Genomic DNA, 19,568 nt, shown 5'->3' on the forward strand with positions numbered 1-19,568 from the left:
AGGGCAGGTAAATGGATGGAGGGAGACAGATGAAGAGGGCAGACGGCTGGTAGGTAGGTGGAAGGGACAGGTCGGCAGGTAGGTAGGTAGCTCAGGAGGTGGACAGAGACGTAAGTGAGTATGTGCCTTTGCACGCGGTGCTCAAGCAGAGCCGTCTTCGGTGCAACCCCACAGCGGACAAGCCTGGCTGATCACCAGCTCAAAGCAAAAGAATCCATGGGAAAGGGACGTGCGGTGACACCGGACTGAAAAGGGAAGTCAAGATTCCCGGGCACAGCTGCTACGGGGAGACCAGGCACCGCCTGACACAGCTCCCTCCAGCCAAATCCGGTTTGGGAAAGAAAATCAGCCCAATTTACCAGCTGAGCGGCCCCTTTCAACAGGCTCCAAGCCCGCCCACTGCTGGGGTCAGCTGGTTGGCATGGCTTTTCACAGTAGAAAGGTCGTCTGGGGAGACGTCCCCATCTGAGACTTAACTGATCCTCACAGGCTTCGGGCTGGGACTTGGAGCCTCAGTCCTTCCCCCACACTGGCTGGCGGTGAGCAGCACATAGACCCCTCCCCCCCCCAGGACCCTCCTTTTTCTTCTACAGGGTACAGGCCACAGGATGGGACCTCCCCTGCATCCGCCCCTCCACCCCACTAAGTCCACAACCACCTGGAGTCTGGGTCCTCCATCGAAACCCTGCTGCCCATGTGGGGAACTTCTGGGCTGGGGATGAGGAGACTGGCCTTTGCTGCCAGGCCCTAGTGATTAAGAGGCTATTTTTATAAGGCAGTGTGTGTAAAGGCCGGACCTACCCAAGACATTGGCCAGAAGGCATCCCAACCTAGGGCTGCTGGCAGGACTGTCCCCAAATTCACCCCCTATCCCACTACCAACGGGACAGGTGCAAAACTGTCACGCCCCTGCTTGAACGTCCCTGGCTGGTCACGCCCCTGCTTGAACGTTCAGCACACAGGACCCCCTCACCTGACCGCCCCTCACCCCCAACCAAACCCCCTCCCTCGCAGCCCTGGTGTCTCTTTGCCCTGGGTGAAAGCTGCCCCCTGCTTTGCCACCCAACCCGCCGGTCCTCATTACAAAAGCGAAGCAGCGGGCCTGACCCCTTGCTGGTTGTGGCTAAAACGGGAGTTCTGGGTCACGGTAGTGACCGATGAGCAGTTAACTCAGAGGCGGCCCTGGCTGACACGAGCCCTCCCGTCCGGTTGATTCAAGGCCAGGCCTGCCTTGCCAAGCAAGGCGAGGCAGGGACGAGACTTATCTCCGAGGTCGGTGAGCCGAGACCCCACGGCACAGGGGCAGCCCACGTGCCCCGGACCAAAGCTCCAGTCCCACCTACTTGTACTGCTGACACAGAGGAGGCAAAGGGTCCCGAGAGGCCCCTACCTGACCACTGACCCCCAGAGCTACTGTGTAAGCACCCAGGAGAGAATTCCTCAGGTCGCCTCAGACACAAGCTGTATGTGTTCCAGACCTCTTAGTGGTTCGAGAAAACTATAAATTCATTTATTAGCCTTGTGAGCAACAACCCATCACCACCTCTTGGCGGGGGCTCCTGCTGGTCCAGAAGCCTCACACAGGCTTTCTCCAAGTTAAGAGGCCCCCCACTATGGAGTTTCTTTGGGGGGATGGGTACAAATGTCCCATGCTGGCCCGTGGTGACGGAGGCACGCCCCTGCGGATACATGAAGAACCCCCGGACAGGACACTTTAAGCAGGAGAACTGAACGCCGCGTGAGGTACATCTCAGTGACGTGGTGGCAGAACGCAAGATGAAGGGACTCCAGTAGGCCCTCGTCCACACCAGCTCCTCCCGAGCCGGGCAGGGTTGTACCGTCAATCGAGTCAGTGCTCTGTGGAGAAGCGGCCAGTCCCAGGGCTGAGGATTCTTACTGTGACAAAGGTGAGGGGTGGTGGGGGCTCCTTACGGGGAGCAGAAGCCAGCCTGAAGTCTCCCACTGGCCCAAACGGGACATGCTATTAGAATAAGTGGCAGGGACAGATTACAACCCACAAGATAAAACAGAAAACCATGAGCCACCGATGTAAGTCAACCAGGGAGCAAATGAAGTTTGGCGAGAAGCTCCGTTTGGGGGCCGCGGAGGCCCTTGCCACACACACCGTTAGCAACCAAGGGAAGAGGCCACATTCACAAGCAGGTGCCTCCACACCAGGGCAGGTGGAAAGTGGAGGCCCGGGCAGGACACGGGGAGAACGAGCATTGTTTCTGATTCCTGCCGAGAGGGGTGACCCGAGTCTAGACGCAAGGGACCACCAGTCACCCACAGTGGGGACAATGTACAGAATCGCCAGCCTGAGGGGCGCGTGGGTGGCGCGGTCGGTTGAGCGTCCGACTTCAGCCAGGTCACGATCTCGCGGTCCGTGAGTTCGAGCCCCGCGTCAGGCTCTGGGCTGATGGCTCAGAGCCTGGAGCCTATTTCCGATTCTGTGTCTCCCTCTCTCTCTGCCCCTCCCCTGTTCATGCTCTGTCTCTCTCTGTCCCAAAAATAAATAAATGTTGAAAAAAAAAATTTTTTTTTAAATAAAAAAAAAAAAAGAATCGCCAGCCTGAGATCCACCCGACATCCAGGTCCTGGATGGTACACAAGGGCGGAGGACCTAGTCTCGTTCAGAGGAAGCTGAAGAGAAACAAGAATCAGACGCGGGTGACTCCAGATGGGGTCTCGTGGCTGCAGAAGGCATCGCTGAACAGACCGGAGGCTTCGATGGCACAGAGGGGCCCATGCTAATTCTGACTCGATGACTGTGTGTGGTTAAGAGAATGCTGGTTGCAGAAAATGCACCTAAAGTATTCCGGGTGATACGCATCAAGTCAGCACACAACTCTCAAGCGGTTTGGGTGAAAAACGCTCATCGCGTTTGTGACTCCTCTGTAAGTTTCAGGCTGCCTTGGAAAAAACAGCAATATAATCCCCAGCCCGGCCATGTTACCCCCATTTCACAGATAGGTCAGTGAAGGCTCAGAGTGACTGTCTCCTGCCCGACAGCACACAGGTGGACGGCTGAGCCAGTCAGGTCCAAGCGGGACCAGGCAGGGGCAGGGGTGAGACAGTCCGGAGTGCACCCCCGCACAGGGGCCAGGCGGGTTCTCTGCAGCCGCAAGGCACCCTCATGGCCATCAGTCCGCTCTGATCAGCCGTGGTGCCGTGGCGCCAAGGGCACGCCACAGGCTCACAGGTCAAGCGGCACCAGGGAGCGCCCGCCTAAAGCTGCGCCCCGTCCAGAGGTGGGAACATCAGGAGGTGTGGCGACTGTGAGAAGCCCGGCGGGTCTTCAGGCAGGTCAAGGAGTCACCTACCGCCCGACCCAGCAATTCTGTCCCTGGGTACACACCGAGGAGCGAGAGCGGGTCCCCGCAGAAGCTCGTGCGTGTCTACAGCGGCACTAATGGTCACAGGCGCCCCACACACAAACGGTAAACGGAAATGCGGTGGAGGCATCCTCCACTTCGCTTTTACGAAACACCTGTCAGTACCAGTTCTTGCTAATCAGACTCAATCTGAAGACTTCTGCATGTAGGGAAAAAAAGACAAAAAGCGGGAAGAGCATCCAGCACTGGTTCCGCAGCGAGCTGTAACAGAGGCGGCGCGAACCCCAGCAGCAGGCGCGGCCCCCGCCAACCTCCTTCCCGGGACCCGTGTCAGCCTCCAGCCGCCACAGCTCTGAGCGGTGTCCGTGAGCACCTGGGCTCGATCACAACTGATTTTGGGTCTCCATTAGCAAAGTAAGTCCCGGGGAGTAGAATCACAAGAGATTTGGGGTCTGGAAACTCCCAAAAAACTTTCCACGTAAATTAACGGTAACTGTTTTGCTTTATGCCGTTTCGGCTGAAGAAAGGTCTCACAGGAACACTGTGCTTTCGGACAGCAGGTGACACTTGGGCATCCACACGGTGGAACATTACTCGGCCACACAGGGAATGAAGTCCTGGCCCAGACGACGTGGGACGACACGGATGCACACAGAAAACATCCGCACCAAAAACCGCACGCAGAAGACCCACACCGGATGATTCCATCTACATGGAAAGTCCAGAACACGGAGACAGAAAATGGGTGCGGGTTGGCCAGGGGCTGGGGTGGCGGTGGGGGCCGCGAGAGGGCCAGTTCAAGGACACTGGTTTCTTTGACAAAGGCTGGAATGCGGATGGTTACATAACTCTGACCCACGGAGCCCTACGCTTGATGGAGGTGACTTATAATGCCTGTGAGTTAAAGCTCAGTAAAGTGATTCTAGAAAAAGAATACACAAGTAATAAACACAACGTCCTCTTCTGGACACAGGCTCTCCTGGGGGCACTGGGTGGCGGTCACCTTCCGTTTCCTCTTGAGGTTGCCCTGTTTGGCCCAAGGAGAGCCCGTCCTGACAGGGAGGGGCGCTGGCAGATGCAGGAGCGACCGCAAGCCGCCCACGGCTGGCCAGCGCGCCAACGGTCACATCGTCCACACGACGCGGTTGGTAAGGGAAGGACCACAGCGTGGTAGGAGAACCACCTGGAAACAGCACTGAGGAAGCCACAGATCCTCTTGTTTGAGGGCTACGATCTGGTCGGATTTTCGTTTCTTCACAAATTCCGCGTGTGGCTGTTTCCTTACCTTTTGACCAAAGAAATTTCGGCCGAGACAACAGAGCACAGGCCGTCCCCGCCACACACACAAAACGGCACCAACGGCTGGGGGAGAAACAAGGCCTCAGCAACGTCCGCCTGGCCCCTGCCTGGGCCCGAGCTCTGGGTGGGATGTGCTGCTTTTCCAAGTCACTTTGCACAGCAGGAACCGTGCCCTCCAGGGTCCAGGGGCCCGCCCCGTCGGCCCCTGGCTCTGCCCACCCAGCTGAACTGACTGAATGGGGCCACCGGGGGCCACCGGCCCTCGCGTGCAGCAGGCTTGAGGAACCGGGGTTCAGTGAGAGACCGTGCGGTCCCCTTGCTGGGCTCACCCACACACCTCAGCTCAGCAGTGACCCGGCGGGCCGACCCAGATGGTGCCCACCTGTCACCCACACAGCCCCGAGCCCGGAGGCCGCCAGGGACCCACGTGGCACTGACTCACACCTACGGTCCTCCTAATCCGCATTCTTGGGCCAGGGGCTTCTCATGGCACCCCGGTTCTGGTCAGGGTCCCGGTCACGTTCCGGCAACACACGACTGCCTCAGACCCTCCAGGATGAGCAGCAGGGCCGACGCTGAATTTAAAGGCGCTGAAGGGAGACGGGGGCAAGTCAGGGCTGAGGGATGAGCAGAGCCAACCTCCCTGCCTTGGACACACCAACCAAGCAGTAGTCGGCTCTGTGTCAGCCCGGCTGCTGACTGTCAGCTCCAAACACAAGTTTACGAAGAGGTTGTCCAGAAAACCACAATTAACGCTCGGTGTCCTCTCCCAAATTTCGAGACGTGTCTGAACTTTTTCTCCACAAAATGGGTACGAGATACAAACGCTACTGGGAACAAGCACCTAGCAGTTTTCCCCACTGGAACTCTTCCCGCACGAATGCACCAGAAGCGGGACTCTGCTGGAAAGACCTGCACAGCATTTTATTCATGGACGCCCCGGGGTGTGGCGGGTCACTGGCCCAGGGAGAGGGTCTGCAGGGCACTTTCACGTCTCGGGGGTTCCCGACCAAGGTCAGCACGGCGCCAGCACTTTCGGACCTGGGGCACGGCCACCGAGCAAGGGGCCCGACCCTCTGCCGACACAGCAGGTCAGGAGCCGCTGCCATCGGGACACGGTCTTAGGAGCGGGGCCCTGCGGCCCCGATCCCCCGCTTGCCTCAGCACGAGACGGAGGGGCCGCAGCGAAGGGCCTCCCCGCACGTGCGGGGCCTGCCGGGGTCACTTCCCGCTCCGTGGCGGCCGCCGCCTCCTCATCCGCAGGTCCTGGCAATCGGTCACCTTCGCTCTGGCCCCCGCCCGAGGCCGCCGCCGCCGCCGCCTCTTCCGAGCCCCTCTCCCAACAGGGCCCCCGGGCTGCTCCTGGGGCCCGGTGCGCTCAGCCCCCGAGCCCTGCCGCCTCGCCATCCTCTCAGCTCCGGAGCTCAGGTCTGGACACGAGTCCTCCTCACCGCCTTTCCCTACAACAGCAAGGCCACGTGAACAAGGCGCCGGGGCCTGGTTGCCTCGCTTCCACCCGGACCAAAGACGCTGCGGCCTCCGGGGCCTCCACACAAAGGGAGCCCACACAGAAGCACCGACGGGCTCAGGAGCGTCCCAGGAGCGTGGAGGTCAAGTGCCACAGCCATCGGGCACCAGCGAGGCTATTTATGGTGGCTCCCGGCCGGGCAGGAGGACCGGAAGCAGACCTCCAGGAAAGCCAGCTGACAGACTCAGGAGAGAGGAGGCGGCCACAAACATGCGACCCGAGGGGTGAGGAGGCCCGGAACGCAGGATGGGGCAGACTGGGTCCGGCGTCCAGCCTAGCACCGCTGCACGAGCTGGGCCACTGACTGCAGCAAGGGCCCGGGCACAAGCCAATACGGGGGGAGGTGGCCTGGGCACGGGCAGAAGCAGTGGCGACCCAGGACACCCCTCAAAGGGTAGATGCCAGGACCTGAGACGGTTAGCACCGTGGGTGAACACCAAGGTTAGCGCCAAGGCACGAATCCTACCTGCCTTGTTCTGAAACGCAGATTTGGGCAAACGCTTCTTCGTCTTCCTCTCCCGCCTGTCTTCCTGCAGGTTCCTGCAGGCTTTTTCCGGAACGTCATCCTCAGGGAAGAGCCCTAGGGACCAAGGCAGGTGATCAGGAGGCAAAAGGCAGGTTGTGATGCTGTCAGTGCGCGTTCAGGACTGCAAACCACCATGCAGGGTCCACCTCCAGGCGCCGCGAGTGGGAAGACCGTGTTCATGCCCCCACAGCCACGACCGGCTCGAAGCCGCGCCAGCAGGAAGTGGGGGGGGGGGGGGCGGTTCCTGCAGCACTGATGGTGGGTCGTGACCCATTCCCTAAAAACCTCATGCTGAAAGGGAGCCAAGATCGCCCTCCGGGCCAATGGCGATGTTCTCTATGCTGACGGGGACAGCGCCTGTGACACCCAGACGTACGCAACACGCACGCACGTACGTGCATGAATTTTACCTAAAAATACCACACTTCAGCTCACGGTGCGCACAAAGTAGTTGGGGCTACGGTGGGACGGAAGAAGAGGGAGACATGTGACACAGCAGGGACAGTAAATACTGATGGCAGAACTGGACACCCTCCCGACGTCGCTCTGCGTTTAAAAGTTCTCACAGCGAAATGGGGGTCATGCCCGTCTCCAGTCATAAGCCGAGAAAACACCTTTCAGAAGAAGCCTCATTACCAGCCCCCTCAGCCACGCACTGAGAATTGCTACCGTCTGCCACACAGCGTGCCAGCAGCAGGGCAGGCCTGGGAACTCACTAGAAATGCAGGTTCTCGGGCCGCCGTGCCCGGGGGGCCAGCAGAGCGTCACAAGCCCCCGGGGCTCTAGCACACGTGCAGGGCTGACAGCCACAGCACTGGGCTAGGGCGAGCGCAGAACCCCTCGGGCCCCCTCTTCCCCAGACAGAGCCCCGCCTCCGGAGACCAGTCAAGCCGTGAGGGTGACCACGCGAGCTAGTGCACGTCCAGGAGAAAGGCCGGGGTCCCGGCGCGAGATGCTCACCTTCAGCGAGGTCCTGCAACCTGCAAGGAAAGACAGGCACTCAGCACGGCCACAGCCGCTGCCCGAGGGCGGAGGCCGCGCCCATCTCTGCACCAGGCCGCCCGCGATGAAGCCCCCCACCAGTGCTCTGAGGTCGGGACGGAGGGAAGGCACCAGGCCAAAGGAGCGAGGGCAACGCCAAGGACAGAGGGAAGGGCAACTTACTTCCGGATCACTTTGTAGAGGCGCTTCCTGTTCTGGGAAGGGGTGTCCTGTTGACTGGCCGCCGCGAACAGCCTGCTGGCCACAGCCTCATAGTCAAACTGTTGCCCAAAAAGAGACACCAGTCACCTCCCAGCTGCTCTGGGAGCGGACACCGAGCAGAGAGAGCACGCAGACCACATGCAGACTCTCCGATGGGGTCACAAGGACAGGTCCTGATGACGTCCTCCCGAGTCCCCTCCGCTAACACCACGTACAAGGCATGAGGCAGCGAGCAGGACCCCAGCGCTGCTGACAATGTAAAGGGCCCACCCAGGCCAGCCTCTCTGTGGCCCCCCCCCCCCCCCCGCCGCGCCCCGGGCAGCCACATCAAGATGAGCAAAAACACTAGTTCAACTCTGACAGATGCTACTTAGGCCATACACCTAATTCCTACTCCTTTAACAAGTAGTCAACGTTTGAAAAGTCAGTAGGAAGTGTACGTTTCCAATGGGCCTGAAGTCACAGGTCCTGTTTGCAGGGTTCTGACCCCGAGCGCAACACAAAAGGTGACCCATCGGCAGTGCTATCTCATGGGTCTAGTGCTCCAAGAGGCGAACAGGGAGCACACCGCTTGCAAGGACTCCGTGACTCGGCACGTGAGGGGCTGGAGCGCCCGCCTTCCTGGAGAGCAGAGGCGGAGCCAGGCCCCGATCACAGGCCACCCACCTGGAGGACGGGGCCCATGCTGTCCTCGCCATCTCCTGCTGGCTCCTCGCTCGTGTCAGGTGCGGCCCCGTGGAGAGAGCCTAGAACAAAAGGGCCCCCGTGAACAGGTGCACACACCCAGGGTGCAGAGGACCCCAACACAAACACCTGGGAACCTGGAGCCCCGTGCACCAGGGCCCAAGACCTGGGCAGAGGTAGGTGCAGGCTGGGGTGGGGGTTCACACCGAGGGGTGAGGTGCCACTGCAGGCCTGGAAATGAAAGCAACGTCCCAAAGGCGGCGGGGCCTGAGCAGTCCTTAGAGCGAAACTAAGAATTACGAGCGGGCATCTTACATAGCCAACGTAGCGTCAGAAGTTCCAGAGACAAAGAAGAGGGGTGCTAGATGCCACCACGGGAGAGCCCCGGATCAAGGGGCCGCAGAGACAGTGTTCAGATCGCTCGGGGCTATGATGTCACGGCCTACCTACAGCATGGTTCTGGACAACAGGCAGGCAGGCAGGACAGAGAAGGGGGACGGCAGGGCCACAGGCAGGCTCGGGGGGCCCTCCAGGAGACTACTAAACCTGCCTGTGTCGGGGCGACTCGGCTACAGAGGAAAAGGATGGGCAAGACACACAAGATGGCCGGATAAACGCTGGGGGCACAAACACAGCCACCAGGAGAGCTCCACTGGGGGCGTGAAGAGCTGGCAGGGGGCGGATATTAACCCTTGAATCTACGCGGTCAAATGAGCTTCCATAAGGGCTCTAGAACCACTCACTGGGGAAGGACAGGCTCTTCAACAGACGGTGCTGGGAAAACGGGACATCCATGTGCAAGGGAACGAAGCTAGGTCCTGACCTAGCACCATAAACAAAAATCAGCTGGAAGTAGGTGAAAGACCCACGTGTAAGAAGCCAAACAGCGTAACTCTGAGAAGTAAATAAAGCAAGGCCCTCACGAGACTGGACGCAGCGAGGACTTCTCAGGTGTGGCCCACAAGACACAGGGAACAGGGCAATTGAACTTTGTGATGATGAAAACTTCCGTGCATCTAAAGCCACTACCCAGAGGGCAGCGCGCAGACGGAGAAGATATCTGCGGATCACAAACCCGACAAGGCGTGAGTGTCCAAAACACACAGGGCCTAACACTCAGTGGCACAGGGCACCCTCCCCTGCCCAAAACAAAGGACTAGGGCAGACCCATCTCCGGGAAGACACACAGACGGCCACCAAGTGCCTAAGGGTGTTCACATCCCTGATCATCAGGGACACACAGACCAAAACCACAGCGAGACACCCCCTCACACCCACGGGGATGCTCCCGCCAGCAAAACAGGACATGGGTCCCCTCGTGCGCTGTTGGCAGGAATGCAAGACGGTGCAGCTGCTGTGGAAACAGCATGGAGGGGGTCCCCCCAAAATTTTAAAAACAATGATGTATGATCCCACAATCCCACTTCAGGGCATTTGCCCCCACGAACTGAAAGCAGGGACTCCGAGCAATCCCTGTTCACCCATGTTCACTGCAGACTCCTTCACAGTAGCTACAATGTGCACGCAACCCAAGGGTCCCTCGATGGGTGACTGGACACCCATAACGTGGTCTATGCACGGTGGTGCACTATTCAACCTTAAGAGAAAGAAAAGAAACTGACATGTGCTCGAGGACGTGATGCTGAGTGAAATCAGCCGGCCACAAAAGGACAAATCCCGTGGGACGCACTTATATGAGGCCCAGAGCAGTCAGCGTCACAGAGACAGAGAATGGATGGTGGGCACCATTGGCTGGGGAGGGAGCCATTGAGGGGAGGGGGTCAGTGTTTAACGGGGACAGAGTTTCAGTATGGAAAAATGGAAAGTTCCAGAAATATGGTGGGGACAGCCGCACAACAGTGTGAACACGCTTACCACCACCGAACTGAACACTTAACGATGGTTAATGTAGCAAGCTTCACATAACGCATATTTTCGCACAAAAAGAGTCAGAGGCAGGCAGAGTCCTAAAGCTGGCGGCAGACGCACGCCTACAGCCACAGGCCACAACCGAGGCCACAGGCCACCTGAGATCAACTGACGTCCCACAAGGACCCACATGAGCATCGAGGCGGTGAACAGACCCCAAAGCCCTTCCCCGGGACATCCCCCGTGGCAGGTTTCCCAGTGGTACGCTCCATCCACTCACTCACCCACCCACCCCGGCTCGTGGGCACCTCGTCTCTGCCAAGTGACGCTCCCGGCACTGGGGACGCAGCTGTGATCAACAACACTTGCCGTCCTGGGGGAGCCCACGTCCGGTGGGGAGAAAGGGCCACAAATGACAAACGTCATTTATCTAAGTGACTTATCCCAGAAAATGAGATGTGTTGTGGGGAAACCCAGTGAGCGAGCCAAGGCAGGGGCTGGGAGGCTGTTTAAACAGGGTGGTCTGGGTGGGCCCAGTGATGGAGGGTTGGGACCAGAGAGGAAGGGTGAGTGGGGAGGAACCGTAAGTCAGAAAGGAGCCAGGGAGTCAGGATCGCATCCTGGGAAAGGGAGGCTGGAGAGGAAAAACACACGTGCTCGTTTCTGGAAGTCAACCCGGCTGCTGGGCCACGGATAAAAGCTGGGGGTAAGCTCAGGAACAAGGGGACCAGGCCAGAGGCGAATGTGGGAACCCCAGCAGGCACCGAAGCTTGCCGGGCCAGGACGGGTGCCGGCACACCAGATGCGCTGTGACCCTCACCTCTCCGTGGCTCCTTGGACGGCACGTCCTCCTCCCACTCGTCCTCCGACATCCCCTCCTCCTCCTCTGGTGCCTCCAACTCATTCATAAGGTCCTCGATGGCAAACGGGGCCTGCTCCACGATCGTTTCAAAGACGCCCCGAGTGATGTTATGCAAGACCAGGGAGCTGAGGGGCAGCCGCACAGGAGCAGGCCAGTTAGGTCGCGCCCATCCATCCAGCCCCGCCCACGGCAGCCACCCTCCAGTGGCCCTGTCATGCACCCGGACAGGACTCAGCCTCTCTTCCCGGAGGTGGGCATCCGGGGAATTCAGCGAGAAAGAACCGGCCGAAGGAAGCCCCTGCCACTTACTCCTTAGTCTGAGCGGCGATCGTGCAGAAGGGCTCGATGAACTTGAGGTTCTGGTCCGCCGTCAGCTACGAGGAGAGACAGGCGTGGCCTGAGGCCCTCGTGCCTGAGCACAGGTGAGGGGCTCGGCCGCCACCCTCGGCCCGCCGCCCTCACCTCCGCGGCGCCCACTTTGCTCAGCTCCTCCAGGAAGATCTCAAGGAAGTGGCTCTTGACCCCGCTGGGGGCCTGGCTGTCAGGGTGCAGGATCTCTGTCGTCAGCAGCTCCAGCAGCCGTTCCGCCTGCCTGAGGACGGAGACGGGCAGGTACAGCAGGCGGCCACAGCCGGCCACGAGCCAGTGAGGTCCCTCTACCTGAAGCGGAACTCTGACGGGGCACGGTGACAGGCAAGCGCCCATCCTCCCAACGTGCCGCTTTCCGTCAGTGCCGACCTGGTGACCCGGGCGGGTCTGTTCCAGCACAAAGGACTCGTCATTACAGACGTGGGACCACTGTCGGCACCAGCGCACGTGGCAAGACAATCTCAGCAACGAGGGCCTTCCCTTCCATCACCATGCCGGGGGCCTGGAGTGACAAGAGGCCGCACCACCACGTCTCACATGGCTCCGTCCTCGCGGGGAAGGAACGCCAGGACAGGGCAAAGAAAGGAGGGGAGGCCAGCGAGGGGGAAGAGCCGCTTCCCCGGTTCCACTGCATGGAGTACGTGGCCCGGGCAGACCACGTCTGCCCTCCCCTAGCATGCTGGTTTCAGTAGTCTGAGGCCTGGGGCTCCAAGGTCAGAGAGCCCTGGCGACCAGCCTTCGATGGTCCCGACACATCGAGGTGCGGAGTGACGTAGCGTTCCCTTCACCTGAATTGTAAAACGCGCCTTCTTTAACGAGCTCCGCGGCTGAAGTGGACGCTTGGCCGCACGGGGACTCGCTGGCTAGGAAAGGATGCTGTCTGCGGCTCAGCCCCGGGACCCCTCCTCCCAGGCCAGTGCCAGTAACGAACGTTGCCAGGCAACCGGCGCCATCCGGCAGCGCGAGAACGGGGACAGGCTGCAAGGACAGCTGGGGCGGACAGCACTGGTGACCCCAGGCTGATGGGAGGCTACCAGCTTGTTCAAGAGGACCTCTGCATTCAATTCCCCACAACGAGGCTGGAACTACTCTCGCAATGATAAACCGAAGAGTTAACAGAAGCAAGACGTCCCTTTAACATGCCCCTCTGCTCAGGCACCAGCCACCTACGGGGACTGAAATCCTGAGTCCCGTCTGGTGGGCGCCTGACCCCGGGCACCCCCCCCCCCAGAAGTAAAGGATGAAAATCACTCAAAAGCAGAGGCACCCTTGCCCTAAACATGAAGTCACTCATAATCAGGGAACTACGGTCCACTCCTGCTGATCCACGTTTCTTTGGGAAAACGCAGGCCAGAGGCAAGGACGTCCCCTTACTCTCCAGAAGATGCACTGCCTGGGCTGGGACACATGCCTGGTGTAGCAGCTAGGCCAGTGGCACTGGTTTTAGGGTCCGCATGCTTGAAATGAGCACTTTAGCATACATACGATTCTTAATCACGAAACCACTCACAATATGTTGTTTCTGACCCTCCCCGCTCCCCAGACCTTGCAGCAGAACACGGGACACAGGGGGTGTCTTCGATGCATCATCAGTGAAATAAAAAAGCGCTCTGCAAACGTGGTGTTTGCTCCACGCCCCTCTGTGCCCCGCACACAGAACACCGCAGAACCTTAAAGGTCGTTACCTGTTGCTGTTCAGCACCTTAAATGTGTTCTGAGTTCCTATACAGGGAAGTGTCACTCTCACAATGAGAAAAAAGTGTAAAGAAACAGTTTTAATTTTAAAAGCTTTAAAATGGCAGCTCAGAAACCCATCTGGAGCCGCAGACCTCGGCCTGCCTCCTGAAGGTGTAGACAGTGGTGCCATACCTGGGAGGCACGGCCGAGGTGGCCTTGCCGGGCGTGGTCCCGGCGGGCCCAGGAGGGTGGAGGAGGGCTGGGGCTCGGCACAGCCCCCCAGCCCGGAGGCCGGGGGAGCCCAAGGCCGGCCACAGACCGAGGGGGCCTCTTAATGTGGGGGACACGGACTTCCCCCATCACAAGCACCACTGTCAAAAGTGACAAGTCTGAATGAGTCAAAAATTTTTGTGACTGGAAGCAAATACCACTGATAACAGAGCCAACTATGCCACCCCGTATGAAAACAAAACAAAAAACAAAAACAACCACCTTGGCTGTGCGTTAACTATACTGAGAAATGACACTACGTTATTTACAATGAGAGAACTCAATTGGGATTCAGAGTAAGAACTCACCATCGAGGCTGAAAACGTTCACTTCTGAGAACACAAGAACCAACTATGATGTTACAAATGCCTTCCTATGAAGCACCACCGGGTCACCCTTTAACGGGAAGACTGACGTCTCTTTATGACAGAGAGCTAAAGAAGAGGCACGTGACCCAACCCCCAGGGAAGGAACGTGGGCTCGCCCGTGAGAAGCACAGCGGCTCAGGATGCACCATGAGTACCAACCTTTCTTCCCACCCCTGCATCTTCAGGGCCTTCAAGGACTCGTTCAGGACCATCCGCATGAGCTGTGGCATGAACAGAGACCCCCGTTAGTGGGAGCAAGGCCCCGACTTCCCAGAATCCCCTCCACCCTGGTCGTCTCTGTGGCCCAGAGCGCACAGCAGGCCCCCCAGAGCTGCTGGTGGACAGGACACCAAGCTTCAGGACCCTGAGTCCAGAGGATACGCCGCTGCCCCCAGGCTGGGATGCTCCCACCTTCCAAGAGCACCCGGAATTCCAGCTCACAGTGGACACATCCGGGGGCACCGGCAGCACCACCAACAAAAGCCAAACGGAAGTGTCCTCGTTTCAGGGGTGGGAGCAGGGAACCAGGCGTGGGTCCCCCCTGGGGAGGCAGAGCGCTTTGGGAAAACCAGGTCTGAAACGGAGAACGGCCCCTCTGGGCCCCCCGAGGGCTGCTGGCCCGACAGAATGGAAGCATTCGCTCGCTCTCTCGCCTTCACATCAGGTCCCGGCTCCCCCCCACAACTCCCCGCTTCCCGCTGCAACAGCCTTTCCACCCGGTTTCCCCACCGTCCAGAGGCCGAGCAGCACGCCCGCAGAGGGGTCCGGCAGTGGTAAAGGGACAGAGGGTGCACAGGGCACAGCTGGCAGCCAGAAGACCCGTGCCTAGGAACACGGGGTCTCATGTGACATCACTCCTGGGGCTGGCGGCGCCACCAAGAGGGCTGGCCTCTACAGGGGGCTGTGCTGCTGGGCGCGCTCACACGGGCCCCCACCAAGCAACAGAAGCCATCCTTCCAAGGTCGCGGCAACTGCATCTCAGGGAACGGGGAGCTGACTTACACAGAAGCTCCTCTGTCTTGTAAACCTGCATCTTGTGCACGTGCACGGCTCGGGCCCTGGCCCCACCCCGACTGCCCTAGCGTCCACCCTCCTTCCTACTTGGGCTCCGGGCCTTGCCCGCTAGCTGGTCCTCACCCTGACATCTGAGATACACAGTGTCCACGCAGCCCTGGGCCAAGTCTGAGCTGGCAGCCGATCCCGAGTAACTACAGCCCCACGGGGCCGTCCTCAGTGAGGCCCAGCCAATGCCCTACTGGGTTCCCACTGGGTCCCCTGCTCTCAGACGGCAATACTGCCCCAAGTCCCAGCGGATACCACTGTAGTAAGGAGACTGCGGTTCAAACGGGGGGGAGGGGAGTGGACGGCAAGACCCTGAGTGCGTAAAACTCCACTTGTCCTGCATTTCTGAGAGCAAACAAGTAACCGAAGTTCGCAGGAATGCAGCACAGAAAAGAAAAAGGGGATTCTGCACCCAACTGTCACATGAATCGTCCTCACGCAGAGGAAAACATCACAGGCTGGAGCCCACCGTGGACCCGAGGTCTGTGTCTCGGGCACGAACCCGACGGAGGCTTGCTGGCTCGCAGGTCCACGGCCTCTCCAGCAGGGATGCGATGGCTGCACCGCTGACTCTCCCCAGACAGGTGACTCTGACACCCCTGCCTGAGACCGAAGCCCGTGCATTACGTTCTGAACCGTCTGCACGCTCACCGACCCTGAGATGGGGCAGACGCTGTGGAATCGCGGGCTCGTGCTCCCCTCGAGGCCCGCTGGACTCACGGGTCACAGTCCTCAGGGCCACCGTGCTGCCCAGGCAGGGCAGGAAAGTCTCAGAGGCCACATCTCTCGGTGCCGTGCCCCCAGCTCTCCCCCACCTGCCCTCATGCCCACCGCCGCCGGCACGGCGGGGCCCAGAGAAGAACGCAGAGCCTCCTCACCATGTAGAACTTATCCAGGCGCAGTCTGTCAATGCCCGTCCACTCGCGGTTCATGGTTTGCCAGAATGTTTGAAGGAACAGGTGCTCTGAAGGAGAAAGGCCAGAAGAGAATCACAGGGGAACACGGATGCTGCTTTGCAAAGTGGGGTGAGAGAATGTGGAGAAACCCGATCAGGACGCCACGCGCAACCAACCGCTGGGGTCCTTGCCCCAGGCCGCGGAGCTCAGAAGCGGTGTTAGGAAGCGGGCCTAGAAATGGGACCAGGAGGGACCTCAGAAAGCAAGCGCCCAGCTACAACCTCAAACCGCAGCCACGTTCTCTGAAGAACAGGCACAGAAAGCTGGCAAAGCCGGCAGCAGAGAAGCGGCTCCAGCCAGTCCCCCCGCCCCCTCCCCGACACCCACGCCCGGCCCCCACATTCCCTAACCCGCTCAGGCACAGAACCCCACCAATGGCGGGAAGTCACACACAGTGCTACGAGCTGTGTCCTCCAAATTCTCGTCGAACCCTAACCCCAGGACCTCGGAATAACTTTATCTGAAGATCGGGTCTCTAAAAAGGGAACGAAGGTAAAATGAGGCGAGCGATGGGGGCCCTAAGCCAATCTGACTTGAAGAGATCAGGACACAGACACACAGAGGGACAAGCAGGTGAGGACACGGGGAGAGGACGGTGTCTGCACGCCCAGGAGCAAGGCCTCCGGGAACCAGCCCTGCCCACGCCTTGACCCTGGGACACACGTGGGGCCTCCCCGATCTCCTGGGACAAGTTTCTCCAACAGCAAAGGTTGGTCAGGCGCTTCAATAACAGACAAGCCCAAGTCCAACTCGTACAACTATCACCAGGCGAGTCTTTCTACTTGGCCTTCTGCAGGCTCTCAGAGAGAACAAATGAGAAAACACAGACCTCCGCTGTCTGCTCAGATGTAGTTACCTCGACTACCTGTGCACCCCTAACTGCAACTACTCCACCCACGTAAGTGTAACTGAACTAAACCCGCCCGGTCCTCACCAGCAACGGCCACACTATCCACAGGGTGACACCGGGCCACCCCGGCTGTGGCCACCCGAACACCGTGGGGAGGTCAACACTGCCGGTGCCCGGCCCGAACGCCAGAGCCACATTCATCTGGACCAGGGTCTAGACATCAAGATTTGTAAAGAGGCCCCAGTGATCACAGCGGGCAGGCAGCAGGGTTGAGAACGACGCATCTTGGGCAGGACAAAAACAGAAGCGCTAGGGAAACACTGAGGGAACACCCCAACTATCAGGTGACTCAGCCAAGCAATTTGGCAACCCTGCACTAGGTCTCCATTTCTAGGTCTCCGTTTTTATTTTAAAACGTAAGATACCGGCCCTTTAGACTCCAGCTGGGTCCACGGTGGATAAACAGGTTAATACCGTCGGACACCTAGAGCAGGGTTTTGCAGTTAAGCACCAGCAGATGCCAGGCAGAACGGGACCTCCCTTTTCTCTAGGTCTCAGGACGCAAGCCTCCCACGTCCGGGAGCCAACGCTCAGCCGTTCTGCCCTTACCCCAGGGCAGGGATACTCACGTGCCTCTGTGGTCTGAAAAGCATGGATGAGCTGGGAAATGGTCCTCCCTAGTTCCTCCTGCGTGGTAAACAGTAAAAACCGCTCTCAGACCCTGAAGAAACGTGGTCTTACAACAAGAAGCATCAGCAGAGAGGGACGCCTGGGTGGCTCAGTAGGTTAAACATCCGACTCCGGCTCAGGTCACGATCTCGCGGTTCGTGAGTTCGAGCCCCACGTCGGGCTCTGTGCTGACGGCTCGGAGCCTAGAGCCTGCTTCCGATTCTGTGTCTCCCTCTCTCTCTCTCTCTCTGCCCCTCCCCCATTCATGTTCTGTCTCAAAAATAAATAAACGCTGAAAAAATTTTAATATAAAAGGATGTTTTTTACAATATTGGGTTTTTTGTCTACTCACTTATTATTTTTCAATTTACATCCAAGTCAGTTAGCATATAATGCAACAATGGTTTCAGGAGTAGCTTCCTTAATGCCCCTCACCCATTTAGCCCATCCCCCCTCCCACAGCCCCCCCGGTAACCCTGTTTGTTCTCTGTATTTAAGAGTCTCTTCTGTTTTGTCCCCCTCCCTGTTGTTTTTATATTATTTTTGTTTCCCTTCCTTTATGTTCACCTGTTTTGTCCCTTAAAGTCCTCATACGAGTCAAGTTATATGTTTGTCTTTCTCTGACTAATTTCACTCAGCATAACACCCTCCAGGTCCATCCACGTAGTCGCAAATGGCAAGGTTTCATTCTTTTTGATGGCCGAGTAATACTCCATCGTATCTATATACCACATCTCCTTTATCCGTTCATCCCTCGGTGGACACTTGGGCTCTTTCCATACTCTGGCTGTTGTCGACAGCGCTGCCATAAACATGGGGGTGCCTGTGCCCCTTTGAAACAGCACACCTGTATCCCGTGGATGAATGCCTAGTCGTGCAATTGCTGGGTCGTAGGGTAGTTCCATTTTTCATTAAAAAAAACCAAAAAACACAGTTTTTTGGTTTTTTAGCAAAAAACAAAAAATCCAGCATCGAAGCTGTGAAAGTGCGCCCAGTGTCTGAGGCTACCTTAAATGCCCATCTGTCCTCCCACTGGCACGGCTACTCCGGCTTCTCCCGCTACCGCCTCATACGCTCACCTGGAGGAGGGCCTTGTCCTGCATCCACATGCAGTAAAACAGTCCTTTCCAAACCTTCAGCAGCTCATCATGAGTGAAACCACCTGCACCAGAAACAGCAACACTCGAGGTGAACCAAGATTTTAGTGCCGGGAACGAAGCCAGAGAAACGCGACTGCCCGAATCACATCGAACCCTCTCACTGTAAAGGTGCCCGGCCCTCTCCTCCAGCGCCGTCCCCTCAACTCAGAACCCGCTGGGACTGGGCCTAGTCTCCCAGGTAACAGCCATTTCATTCATCCAATAAACAGGAATCTACAAGTATCCATATTCCATTTCTGGACTCTCAACACTGCATGCGTCTGTCATAACGCATTCAGCTCTACACTTGGGATTTGTGCATCTTGGTGTTAAGCTTCAAATTTTAAATGAAAAAGTTAATTCATTCAAACTAGTAAGGGAGCTACAGAAAAGCGCTTGAAATATTTACAGGGGTCCGAAAAATGTGCCCGGCACTCCGTTCCTGAAGCAATGGTTCTCAGACTTCAGCACTAGGAATGGAATCACTGGGAAGGTTTCTGACTCTTTAGGGCTGGAATGGGACTCAATAATTTGCATTTCTAACACGTGCCCGGGTGACGCGGAAGCTGCTGATAGGGGCCACACTTTCAGAACCAGCGTTAGAGAGATCAGTTCACAAGAAGCACGTTCCCCGCCCCGGCGGAGGCCACGCTACACCTAACTCACACCACAACCCAGTGACTACACAAAGAGAAAACTACCAACGGCAACAAATGCCGCCCTGGGGGAAAAAATACCGAGTGCCCGAACACCGGGTAGCAGAGATATCAGGACACACGGTCTGATGACGGCGCCGGTTCCCAGGGGGAGGGAGGTCTGAGCTGGGAAAAGGAGGTATTTGTTTTTGTGTAGTCACTGGGTTGTGGTGTGAGTTAGGTTTTTTTTTTTTTTTTTTTTTTTTT

At 58.2% G+C, this 19,568-nt stretch overlaps 1 protein-coding gene across 3 annotated transcripts in view; it reads right to left on the reverse strand.

Moving 5' to 3' along the window:
- Positions 1–3,818: 3,818 nt before the first annotated feature.
- Positions 3,819–19,568, reverse strand: part of RRP1 (ribosomal RNA processing 1) — a 16,349-nt gene continuing 599 nt past the window's right edge. The window contains exons 2-14 of one of the 3 annotated variants that reach the window (XR_005793123.1): positions 18,607–18,689; positions 17,488–17,545; positions 15,931–16,016; positions 14,150–14,211; positions 11,769–11,898; positions 11,616–11,680; positions 11,265–11,431; positions 8,558–8,637; positions 7,853–7,950; positions 7,649–7,668; positions 6,629–6,742; positions 5,794–6,094; positions 3,819–4,697 (exon numbers count right to left, since the gene is read on the reverse strand). Coding sequence is in view for 2 of the 3 variants with exons in the window: in XM_040483795.1 (XP_040339729.1) it covers positions 5,856–6,094; positions 6,629–6,742; positions 7,649–7,668; positions 7,853–7,950; positions 8,558–8,637; positions 11,265–11,431; positions 11,616–11,680; positions 11,769–11,898; positions 14,150–14,211; positions 15,931–16,016; positions 17,488–17,545; positions 18,607–18,689 (1,202 nt within the window). In the remaining variant the exon portion in view is untranslated. Of the gene's footprint in view, positions 4,698–5,532; positions 6,095–6,628; positions 6,743–7,648; positions 7,669–7,852; positions 7,951–8,557; positions 8,638–11,264; positions 11,432–11,615; positions 11,681–11,768; positions 11,899–14,149; positions 14,212–15,930; positions 16,017–17,487; positions 17,546–18,606; positions 18,690–19,568 lie in introns of those variants that run through there. The other 2 variants (XM_040483795.1, XM_040483796.1) reach the window with 2 other exon arrangements.

Source organism: Herpailurus yagouaroundi, unplaced genomic scaffold (assembly GCF_014898765.1).
Source record: "Herpailurus yagouaroundi ecotype Mexico unplaced genomic scaffold, PumYag 162, whole genome shotgun sequence".
Lineage (NCBI taxonomy): Eukaryota > Metazoa > Chordata > Mammalia > Carnivora > Felidae > Herpailurus > Herpailurus yagouaroundi.